At 42.6% G+C, this 11,342-nt stretch overlaps 1 protein-coding gene across 5 annotated transcripts; it reads left to right on the top strand.

Moving 5' to 3' along the window:
• The first annotated feature begins 507 nt into the window (after positions 1–507).
• skor1a (SKI family transcriptional corepressor 1a) lies at positions 508–8,858 on the top strand. Of its 5 annotated transcripts, none has more exons than XM_085164921.1 (9): positions 508–933; positions 1,918–3,682; positions 4,256–4,346; positions 4,432–4,503; positions 4,666–4,728; positions 5,535–5,609; positions 5,845–5,919; positions 6,571–6,636; positions 7,791–8,858. In XM_085164921.1, the coding sequence occupies exons 2-9, from the start codon at positions 1,928–1,930 to the stop codon at positions 7,886–7,888; spliced, it is 2,295 nt and encodes a 764-aa protein (XP_085021047.1). In that variant the 5' UTR covers positions 508–933; positions 1,918–1,927; the 3' UTR covers positions 7,889–8,858. The 5 variants fall into 5 exon arrangements, with proteins under 5 accessions (XP_085021047.1, XP_085021057.1, XP_085021021.1 ...); XM_085164931.1 differs by lacking the exon at positions 508–933 and adding an exon at positions 944–1,556; XM_085164895.1 differs by lacking the exon at positions 508–933 and having other exon boundaries at positions 1,600–3,682.
• Positions 8,859–11,342: the final 2,484 nt, after the last annotated feature.

The following is an 11,342-nucleotide window of genomic DNA, read 5'->3' as shown; positions in this document are numbered from 1 at the left end:
TTCTGTCTTTCAAATCATTTCCTCCTTTCTGACCCCCCCCCCCCCCCTTTCCGCTTCTTTTTTTAATCGCCAAAGCCTGGGATTGATTTGTGTGGCCGGCGTGGAAGCCGAACAGATGGCCGTGTAACTTGATGAGCCCGGGCCTTTAGTCATTCCTGGTGCCCTCCACTGTGCCACTCCGGTTTGTCGGTGAGCTCCAACTTCGGTGGAAATAATACAAGATCTGCGTGATTGGATCGGAGCTTATCATTAATACACACCGAGCCTGATCTGTTAAGACCAGCGGCGACAACATTATGGGATCCGGGTGGAGGCCCCCTAGAGGGTCCTTGACTGGGTTCAGAAAAGGGTCACGACTGCGGCGTTATATTTTTCATTTATTTTTGGTGTCTTTGTGCAGATATCTCCGATGATGTCACGATGTCTCCTTCTTAATGTATATATAATAGCAAATAAATAAATATATAATCACGAGTCTGAGGGCCAAAATGATTTTCCATCTGGGGTCAGCAGGGGCCTAATTGATATTTTTGTTTCTGATCATGTTTGAGCTGCAGAGAGAGAGAGAGGGTGAGACTCAGAGAGAGAGAGATACAGAGAGAGAGAGCCATTACACACCAGCATGACAAGACACAGAGAGAGAGAGGGGGGGGGGGGGGGGAGAGAGGTGCCATGTGTTTCCTGTCTACACGCCAGTCACCTCCCCTTGCTCCGACAGGATGGAGGTCCCGCGTGCTGCTGCCTGCCCTGAAATGCACTGAAATAAAGGCTCCTCCTCAGCGCTTTCACTGCCAGTGCGCCTTCTTTTCTCCATAATCTCTCCCTCTCTGGACTCTCTCAATTTTTATCTGTTTATTTTCATTTTATTTATTTTTAATATTGATTTCCCAGCCTGACTTCCCCTACGGTGTGTTGCTTTTACAGGAGAGAAAGGTATGTATCTGTTTTTGTTTTCCTTATCACCAAATTCATCCTAAAATTACAACAACAATTTACAACAGCTAATTTAATTTAATTTCTCGCGATTTGACCGTAACTCGGCTGTATCAGTGGCTTCGTAATACTTCAAAATAGTAACAAAATAAAAGCAGGAGTTTGCGTGCGTTTTGGCACAAGAGACGCAGAAAGTTAAGTACGCGCAGGGGAACGTGAGATAGGCTCGCTTCAACCTAATTTCGAGCAGTCGTCTGCGGCTAATCTGCGCAGAAGCTTTAATTATATATGGGCCTGGTCTTTTATTAACAATGCAAAGACGCACGCTTGGACCTGTGTAATTAGCTCGCGGGAAAGCGGCTTATAGTTGTTCTTTTCCTCTCCGCTAAGCGCATTGACGCAGCTCAGGCTGCATTTTCCTTCTGTCCTTATCCACCTATAAGATTCTTATGTGACCCTTAAGTAGTTCCCCCTTAACGGCTGAGCCGATTTCAGGATAAAGAGTAGCGGTAGAAGTAGATCCACCAACGCGCAGGAGCCTGTAGGACAGGAGAGGGGAGGAGGCAGAGAGCACGGAAATCATGCTGAAATAATAAATACGTCTAATTCATTTCACTTAAAAAGTATTATTATTATTATTATTATTATTATTATTATTATTATTATTATTATTATTATTCAAACCGTTAAAAGGCCCTCTGCTATTGCTTCATTTTAATTATGACACAATTGTAATAATTACTTTTATATATATAATTTTTGGTCAATGTCGATTATAATAATACGGAAATAATATATATTTAATATTTGCTTTTTAAATGGTTATTATTTAGGCGTTTTAAAGTATTTTTATTCGTTTTCTGTCATGTTTTTTCTCGCAGACTTGAGTCATGCGAAGATTCAGAACACAGTAAACGTATTGTGCTTGCGTAAACAAACCCACGGGCCTCCGGTTCACTGTCTTGTGTTCTCTTTGACTCACAGGCTTCCAGGGATGGAGTCGATGCCCGGACAGCTTCGAGACGCGGGACGAGACGCTAGCTCTTCCCCGAGTTTAAAGCAGAGCTTTTCCAGCCCCGGCTCTCTCAAACCGAACCAAGTGAGTGAGACATCCCTGTACGGGGTGCCCATCGTGTCTCTTGTCATAGACGGCAAGGAGAGACTGTGTCTGGCGCAGATTTCCAACACCTTGCTGAAAAACTACAGCTACAACGAGATACACAACCGCCGGGTGGCTCTGGGCATCACCTGTGTGCAGTGCACGCCGGTGCAGCTGGAACTCCTGCGCCGGGCCGGGGCTATGCCCATTTCCTCCAGGCGCTGCGGCATGATCACCAAAAGGGAGGCCGAGAGGCTCTGCAAGTCCTTCCTGGGAGCGCACAGCCCGCCAAAGCTACCAGAAAATTTTGCATTTGACGTGTCTCACGAGTGCGCGTGGGGCTGCAGGGGCAGCTTTATACCCGCGAGATACAACAGCTCCAGAGCGAAGTGCATCAAGTGCAGCTTTTGCAACATGTATTTCTCTCCCAATAAATTCATTTTCCACTCCCACCGCACCCCAGAGTCCAAGTATCTGCAGCCGGACGCGGCCAACTTCAATTCGTGGAGACGCCACTTGAAACTGACGGAAAAAAAATCCAATGACGATATTTGCCACGCGTGGGAGGATGTGAAGGCCATGTTCAACGGGGGGAGCAGAAAGAGGACTCTGCCCATGAGCGGCTCGGGGATGTCCTCGCCCATGAAATCACAGGCCTCGTCCAGCCTGGTTCAAAGCAGCTCCCCGGAGATCCCCCACAAAACATTGCGCTGCGACGAGGATCAGGGGAGCAACAACCTGAGTCTGGCGAGGGGCGAACGGAGTTACCCGGTCATCCCGGTGCCCAGCAAGAGCTTTGGCATGCTTCAGAAAATCCCCCCACCTCTATTCCCTCATCACCCCTACGGCTTCCCTAGTTATGGGCTGTGTCAGAAAAAGAGCGACGGGGTGCCTGACGCGAACAAAAACAACATCCCCGGTGTGTTTTGGCCCGGCACAAAGGATCCGATCTACCCGGCCTTCCCCATGTTTTGGCCTGCAGCTGGAGGCCTACCGATGCCGCCCTACCCGGGCTCCCCACCCAAACCTCCTCCGGAGCTGCTAAGCGTCCGGCCGGCCGAACTCGACCTGTCGGACCAGAGCGAGAGGGGCGCAAACACACCAAAAGACACCAACCACCACCCTCACCACCAGCAGGACGGCGGAGAGCGCTGCCCCAGCTCCCAGTCCTCCTCCACCCGGAATGACGAGGACAAGTCCGGGGACGAGACCTCTCAGAGGAAAATCAGCTACATCTCCGCCTTTAGACCCGTCGTCAAAGACGCAGAGACCATTGCCAAACTGTACGGCAACCGGGACTCCTACGGGATACGTCCCGGCTACCTGTCCCCGGATTTTATCAGCGAGAGCTCCAGCTACAGATCGATATCACCGGACAGAGACAGCGTGGTGGACGACGACGACGACCTGGACGTGGACGTGGAGTCCAACCGGGGACAAGGCGAAGAGGAGCCGATCCGGATATCACCGGGAGGAGACCACCGCGACTCCCCTGTACCGGAGCGGGTGTGCTCGGGTGCTGAGGAGAGTCAGGAGCAGGCCGATGCAGCCTCAAGCCCCGGGGCGGTCGCAGCATCACCGGAGGACTCCGCTCACACTGGGTCATCGGATGAGGACAGACAGATGCGTAATGGCTCCCCTCTTCATGAAGTAAGATTAGATTAAATGAAACTTTAATGATTCCCCTGGGGCGAGTTGAATTGTCACAGTTGTAGAAAATAAGATTAGAGAATTAGAGAGTGCATTAACATATTAGCCTCATTCAGACTTTGAGAAAGGAAATTCCAGATGTAGATATGTGTTTATTATTTATTATAGATATTAGTAGTAAGAGTGGTTAGTGGGGAGTGTTTAGACCACCTGCAGTGAAACTGCCTGAGCAAAGTGTCGAGGCCCACGATTTTCTCCCAAATTCAGTTACAGCAACATTTTTTAATACATACAACATAATAACACACACACACACACACACACACACACACACACACACACACACACACACACACACACACAGTTTTTCCCCGTTTTCAATGTATCCCAATTTGCACAGATCTGCAGAAATATTAATTAAAATCAAAATACTTTAATAACCCCGCTTCTTTCACCATCTTCACATCAAGCCACTCCTTTTATTTTCTTTAAAAAAATAAAAGAGCCTAAATTGCGTGCACCAAATGACCAATAATTGCTGTGCCTCTATTAAAACGATTGTTCCTTTTACAGGTGTATGCTCATGAAAAGGACGGCCACGTGCATCTGAACGAGCCTTCCACGTTTGGGTCCAAACAATCGAGCAGCCCCCGCAGATCCAACGGTAATTACCGATCCGGGTTATTAATGCGAGCGGGAGCGTCTCCTCGTCCTTTACCTGAAAATGTTTGTGGCTTGTTCGCTTCTAGGTGTTCACCACGTGTCTGAAATACAGACCCAGCGCACTGCAACGTCCTACCAGGAGCAGAAGGACAGACAAGGTCGTTAATCATTCTGTTATCTGCTGTTTTAGAAATCGTCTTTACTTTTTAATATCGCCACATCTGACCACTACGGGCTGGTTCCATGCTTTTATTCAGCAGATTTTTACAGTATTACAGTTATTCAGGTTTTTATTGTTAGTTTTTTTTATTTGTGCGCAGCCGATGGAGCTTTACGCATCGACATCAGCGTGCACGAAAGAGACCTGCAGAACATGGCTAAAGGTAGGAGGCCCTTTTCAAGCCCAGATATGGATTAGAATTGAGAAGGAGGTGATATAAAGTGCCAGTAATTGTTACTCCATTTTTTTAAATTTGAGTACACACAGGGTGTGTTAAAAGCTGTGCTGGTCACTGCATCTAATCAGGACTAAATTTGTGTTATTTTAAATATTAACGACTTTGCTTAAGCAGTTTAGATTGTATTAAATCTAACAAGACCGCAAACATTTTCAAATATAGTATTTGTTATTAAATGAACATTAAATATTGAGTTCCACCTCATTTTAAACAGAGCTAAATACCCCCAGCCTGTTAAAGATGGCGTGCCAGAATCCAAATGTGCATTTCCATTTTTATTTATTTAAATTTTTTTAGGCCTAAAGTGTTTCCATAGTTGTTAACCACTTAATCACAAGATGTAGGAGTTTTGACTTATTATTATAAGAGGAAATCGTTTAGAGGCTATTAATATTTTAACGAACAGAGCCATAACCCCGAGGCACGGCAGCTAATTATTTTACAACGCTTGGAAAAACCCTGGGACTCCATTATTATCGTCTCCACCTCCAGGCAATGCATGGCAATTACTGTGGCAGCGAGAAAGGAAAACAGTGAAAATGGTTGTTATCGAGGCTGTGAACGCACCTGAGAGTGCGGCTCGCATAAATCTTTATGTGCTGAAAATTCAAGAATATATCATTGTAAGTGGAATTTTGTGTGTGTGTGTGTGTGTGTGTGTGTGTGTGCTATTTCTTTAGGAAAAGCTGCTGATTTGTGGTGATTGGTGATGTTTTTTTGTTTTTGTGCAGAAGAATTGCAGAAGCAGCTCGTGGAACAAGTGGAGCTGAGGAAGAAGTTGGAGAGAGAATTCCAGCATTTAAAAGGTGGGAGCATCACTAGCGTGTTTTTGTGAGTGAAAGTGACACAGACAGAGAGAGAGAGACACGCATTTTACATATCTGTCTGGATTTTTAAAAACAGGCCGTGCTTTACAGCCAAACTATTTGCAGGAGAGGGAGTTTTTATTCTTTTTTTCTCCTTTGAATCCTGGATTGTGTCTTTAAATGTATCCCCACAAAGTCAGAGTTTCCATCTGATGTGGCCTTCGGTACTCTTCAGATAATTTTCAGGATCAAATGAAGCGTGAGCTGTCCTACAGAGAGGAAATGGTCCAGCAGCTGCAGATTGTTCGAGGTTTGTCTCTCTCTCCTTCTCTCTCTCTATATATACACATATATTGTGCGCCTCCATAGACTCTGACTGTAAAGCAGATGTAGATCAATGCTCTTTAAGTTTATGAGGGGGAAAAATGGAGCCACATAAACGTTTAAATATCATAAAGCATTGTAATCCATCTGGGGGGAAAAAACTATGCACTGAACTAAAAAGGAAAAAAGAAAAAGAAAGGAAAAGTGACACTTGCATATTGAAATATTGGCAATTTGTGTCCAGGCTTTTTCCTGTAAATTTCATACTTTTTTTTGTGTGTGTCCAGCAGTTCAGTAAATTATTAGATATCAAAAGGTGAAATTGAAACCGCATTGTTTTGTTACCAAAGGTTATTTTCTCCTAAATCATGCTCTGGAAAATTGAATAGACAGACCATTATGTAGTGCTGTATCGGTTACATGCAGTAGACAGCAACTAATGCCGCCCGTTAAAGGATTGGTTTAGTGTTACAGTAGTTTAAATACAGGGTTCAAGTACACAGAGGGGTCACTCTAAATACCACAGGGGCAAACAACATACATTACTCTCCTCCACCTCACATCCTCCAACAGCAGTTTACATTTTTACTTATTTTATTTATTTATTTTTTGTATTCATTTCATTTTTTTTCGATAGACACTTTGTGCAGCGAGTTGGACCAAGAGAGAAAGGCTCGTTATGCAATACAACAGAAGCTAAAAGGTAATTTTATCTGGTCCAAGAAGGAATACGTGTAATCTTTGCCTTCAATTCTAAATATGCAAGTGGAACTTTTTATTAAACATCTCCTGTGATCAGTGATCAATAGACAATATTTAAATTACCACTACCAACAACAACAAAAAGCAATAAGGGGTAGGTTTACAATTTTCAAAACAGTCTCAAGGCAGTGCTCACATGCACACATTAAAACACTGAAAGCACCGCAGTGTTCCTCCTGGTGGCTCTTCAAGCGATTTCAGTGTAAGTGACCAAAAAGCCACAGCAGGCAGCACTCAAATAAAGTGCCCATCTTCCAAACTGGCACTTATTTACAGCTTATTTTCCCTCTTTTTGTTACTGGTCCTCCACCGCAGCTCAGCACAGAAACATTGTGTTTTTACAACCTTTCCATCCACCTGATTGTCTGTATACTTAATCAGTGCGAACAAAAAAAACCCAACCCAGCTGCAAATGCATTTTGCATAAATTTGTACGCAATGGAAAATGCTTATTAATAAAGGTGAGATGGAAAGAGCATTTGTAGGTCATATGACTTTAACACCCAGTGAAGATAATAAAAATTATGGCCCAATTTGCAAAAAGCAATAAGGAGAATGTGGCCAAATTCAAGCAAACCCCAAAAATGAGTGGAAAATGCCCTTTATTTCCTGTCTTCTTTCTATTCCTTTTCACATCGTTGTCCAACGTTTTGAGGTTTTACTGTTGATTTTTTGATTATGTCTCCTTGCTGCTCCCTCTTCTTCTGCAGTGGTTTAATGGCGGTGAACGGGGAGTTAGCTCCACCAACTGTTTCATTTAATTAACAGAAATGTTAATTAATTCTCTTCAAATTTGAACAACATTTGGTGGGAAAGTTCAAATTCGTGGAAACAAAGAGTAAATAGGACTTGGGAGGCGGGGGCAAAGGGATTTTTTTCCCCCTGTCACTTACACTGAAGTCACGTTAGGACACGAGGAACATTTACAACAAGTAGAAAGAAAATAAGGGTTGAATATGTGAGTATTGTTACTCTTTACAAGATCAGAGGAGGCATAGATCCAACTCACACTTCATTGTGTCATCGGTAATTTGTGAGGTTGCATTGTCTGCAATTCCGCTGCATGTTCTCACTGATGGACTCGTTCCTCCCCAGAAGCTCACGACGCCCTTCACCATTTCTCCTGCAAGATGCTCACCCCCCGTCAGTGCACCGGAGCCTGCACCTTCAAACCCCCGCTGCTGCCTCCCTAGTGCCTGGCACAACACAGCACCTGACCCCAGCACAGCCCAAAAAAATTTAAAAAAAAATAATATTAAAAAAAAGCAACACATATATACACACACGCACATACATAGATATGAACACACAGGCCCGCCTCAAGAGCTCTCACCTCCCACCAAGGAGCACCAACCTGCTGTACAGATGCATTGCTGATTTTAGCACCTGACTTGAGCAAACCCTTCGAGACTCAGAGGAGAGGGATTTGACGCCTCCTCAAAATAATAAAAGAAAACGAATAAAACTGAACTCTTGTATTAGAGAGATCAGGGTTTGCTTACACACAGAGTTTATGTTGGGAATCACAGGATTGTAGACGTGAAGCTGCAAAGCTCAAACCGAGGAGTGTCCCCGAGTAAAGCTGTCTGCTATTTAGCTATTCTGAAAAGAAGGAGAAGAAGAAAAAAACCCAACACTATATACATACAGTATATATATCATGTGACGATGTGCAATGTACATTTGTGATATTAAGTTCAAAATGTATCTCATTGTTTAGATTCTGTTGCTTGTTTGAATATGTTGGATTTTTACATATGTTTGTTATTTATCTGTACTCGATTTAACTTATTGTTTAGATGATTTGTAACACTGTACGTGGTTAAGCACTTTAAATGGGCACAAGTCATGAATTTGACCAAATTCTCTCATCAGAACTACGAGTATGTTTATGGTTTGAATAGAGCACATTATTATTGTTATTACGAGCACTTAACTCAGCAGCCCTTCAGGTTTCACATCAAACAATAAAAGACTTTCCTTTCACCGAGTGTCGCATCACGCCAGCTCTGAAGTCTTTTTTTTGTAATCTCATGTGCATTTTAGACACAAATCCATCACTTTCTCTGTGCCAGGGTTTTCCATGGTGACATTCATCTGTGAGACACAACCAAAAAATCCTTTCTTGTCCACGTGACTGTCTTTTTTTATATGGAGAAGACACTGTGGGAAATAGAAACAAATGCCAGTTTCTGACTTGATTTACCCACAACTTACCAGTTTCTGTATGCACTCATGTCCATATGAATAAAATGTGAAGCCACTTTCTGTTCTGTAGCCTTTTACTCCATTGGTTTCTTTCACCGGTGCTAGCCTGACACCTGCTGGCCTCCGCGCAGAATAACTCCTCGTGAGGTGGCTCATATTTCGCCTTATTGTATTTGAGTTCAACATGATCTCTTTCATTAGGCAGCTACATCGGTGCATGACATGTCCAGTCAACTTATAATGTTTGACGTCGAGTCAGGGGAGCAGGCTGATCTAATAGTGAAATCTAATTCTTCTGATGGGAGGACTAATAGATATTGATTACACAGCTCTCGGTCCCTGGATGCTGAGAGAGATACTCACATAATGTCACTGAGACACAATGAATGTTAATTTTCTGTGAACGTAATTGCCCTGCGTGGCAAAGCTCATTCCCTCTGAATACTAACGAGGCCCGCAGAGCTGAGCACAACTACGGCAGGAACGATTGGCTGCTTTACTGTAGTGTTATCCAGCCGCTGTAATATTAAGCAAAAGCTCATTGAGTCTGATATGAATGGATGGATTATGCGACAGCGGGAACCTGGGCACAAAATAACTACAAATGACACAGCAGCGTGTTTTCTCTTCTCCTCTCTGTTAACGTGCGGCATCTATTTAGCCACGTTTTGCTCCGTCTAGTTATTTTTCATGTCCTCGTGGTCATTTTGTAGCTCTTTGTTGAAGGTTTCTATTTCTTGTGTCTCTTTATTGTTATTTTGTATCATTTTTTAAGGCATTTTACATCTCTTTGCCATGGATTTGTTCCTCTCGGCCATTATGTTGCATCTGTTTTTTGGTCATTTTATGTCTCGTCATGGTCATTTTGTCTCATTGGGTGTTTTTCATCTTCTTGTTGTCTTTTTTTGCTTCTTTATTGTTGGTTTGTATCTCTGTGGAGTCCTTGTGCATCCCTTTGTGGTTGTTTTGTATCTCTTTGGGGAGTTTTTGCACCTCTTTTCTGCCATCGCTCTCTCTCCCTGACCTCTTGACCTCTCTGGGTTGTGCACGGTAGTCGGATTCATCGGGACATCATCCATGATAACAGGTTGGGAAAATCCTACTAACATATCCTACTATCAAGGACATTTCTAAACTGTAAACTGCACTTGCTGTGATTGTGAAGACCGAGTTGTTGCAGAAATGTTCAATTAGCAGTAACATTTATTGAAGAACTTCATTGTTTCTGATGCGTATTATATTTGAAAATAAATCACATTCAAATAAAACGGGGGAAAAACACTTTCACACAGCTGTAAATTATAAATCGTAGGCTAATACAGTAAATGATACAATAATATGACAAAGATTGAATCTGAGAGATTATTTCATGGAAAATTAACTAAAATAAAAAGGCAAACTAAAGGCATCCCTCCCGCTCACGCAATGCCAGCTAACAACCAGGAGCCATGTGTGGCTGTAGTGACTGCTTATATGACTTTTGCATCAAAGTGATGAAGTATATTTATTTGCTGTACATTTAATTAACTGCAATGGTCATCAATGGAAGATCAACACATGCATAAAGCAGAAAATGAAAACTACTGGTATGTGAATGCACTTAAAATGTGAAAGGTGTGCGTGTTACATTATGTAATCAGCATTTCAGTGTTATAGCTACATCTGCCGGACAATTTAAACTGTAACATTTTAACCTTTAGTCTGAAAAGTAAGTAGTAACATTTAATGCAGGAGGGTGAAAAGTGTAATTTGTATACATTTGTATCCACCTGATTTCTCACAGAGAAGCACGTTGATTTTGGCGAGTGGAGAATGCTCATATGTTTCATACCAGGTACCGTCATACAGGATGTCACTGTCATGTGCCCACGAGGCTCCACTTTAGATCCATCCAGTCAAAGACTTTAAAAAAGTTTGGTGATGGAGTTTTTATTATGAATGAATGATGAATTTTTATGAATTATTGTCTATTTTCTTTTATGTTTAAGGACAACAGATGGAAATTAGCCTTTGGCTATAATCTGGCATGTTTACATTCATGTAATTTTTTTTTACATTTATGTTCATTAACACGCACTGTCCTAAATAAAATAAAATTTTAAAAATTTTTTTAAAAAAAGGAGATTGACGTGTTATCCTCCTGTGGGACGGTTGTCTCGCAGTATTTGCAGTCTGGTCTGCTTATTAATCATTTGCCTGTATAAACATGTGTGGTCAGGGGACACCTGTCCCATCACCGGCTGGAAACAATGCAACAGATGGCAGCAATCCATAGTAATATAATGAAACCTCTGCTTATTCTCTCCTATATGAAACAAGCAGCGGAACTAGTTTGGTCAATAGATTCTTTGTATGTGGAAAAGAGCCATTTGTGATAATGGATTTGGGCTCAAAGCTTAATGTGTTTGATGTAATAGTGATTTTTTTTCTTGTTTTGTT

Source organism: Neolamprologus multifasciatus, chromosome 1 (assembly GCF_963576455.1).
Source record: "Neolamprologus multifasciatus chromosome 1, fNeoMul1.2, whole genome shotgun sequence".
Classification (NCBI taxonomy): Eukaryota; Metazoa; Chordata; class Actinopteri; order Cichliformes; family Cichlidae; genus Neolamprologus; species Neolamprologus multifasciatus.
This window is presented reverse-complemented; position numbering and strand designations above follow the sequence as displayed.

What these genes read in the sequence shown, in the direction of transcription:
- skor1a (XM_085164895.1), top strand. Translation starts at nt 1,799, where the DNA reads ATGTTTTTTCTCGCAGACTTGAGTCATGCGAAGATTCAGAACACAGTA. An exon ending in ATGGCTCCCCTCTTCATGAA is followed by an intron (nt 3,683 to 4,255) that starts GTAAGATTAGAT and finishes TTCCTTTTACAG; the next exon opens with GTGTATGCTCATGAAAAGGA. An exon ending in GCAGCTGCAGATTGTTCGAG is followed by an intron (nt 5,920 to 6,570) that starts GTTTGTCTCTCT and finishes TTTTTTCGATAG; the next exon opens with ACACTTTGTGCAGCGAGTTG.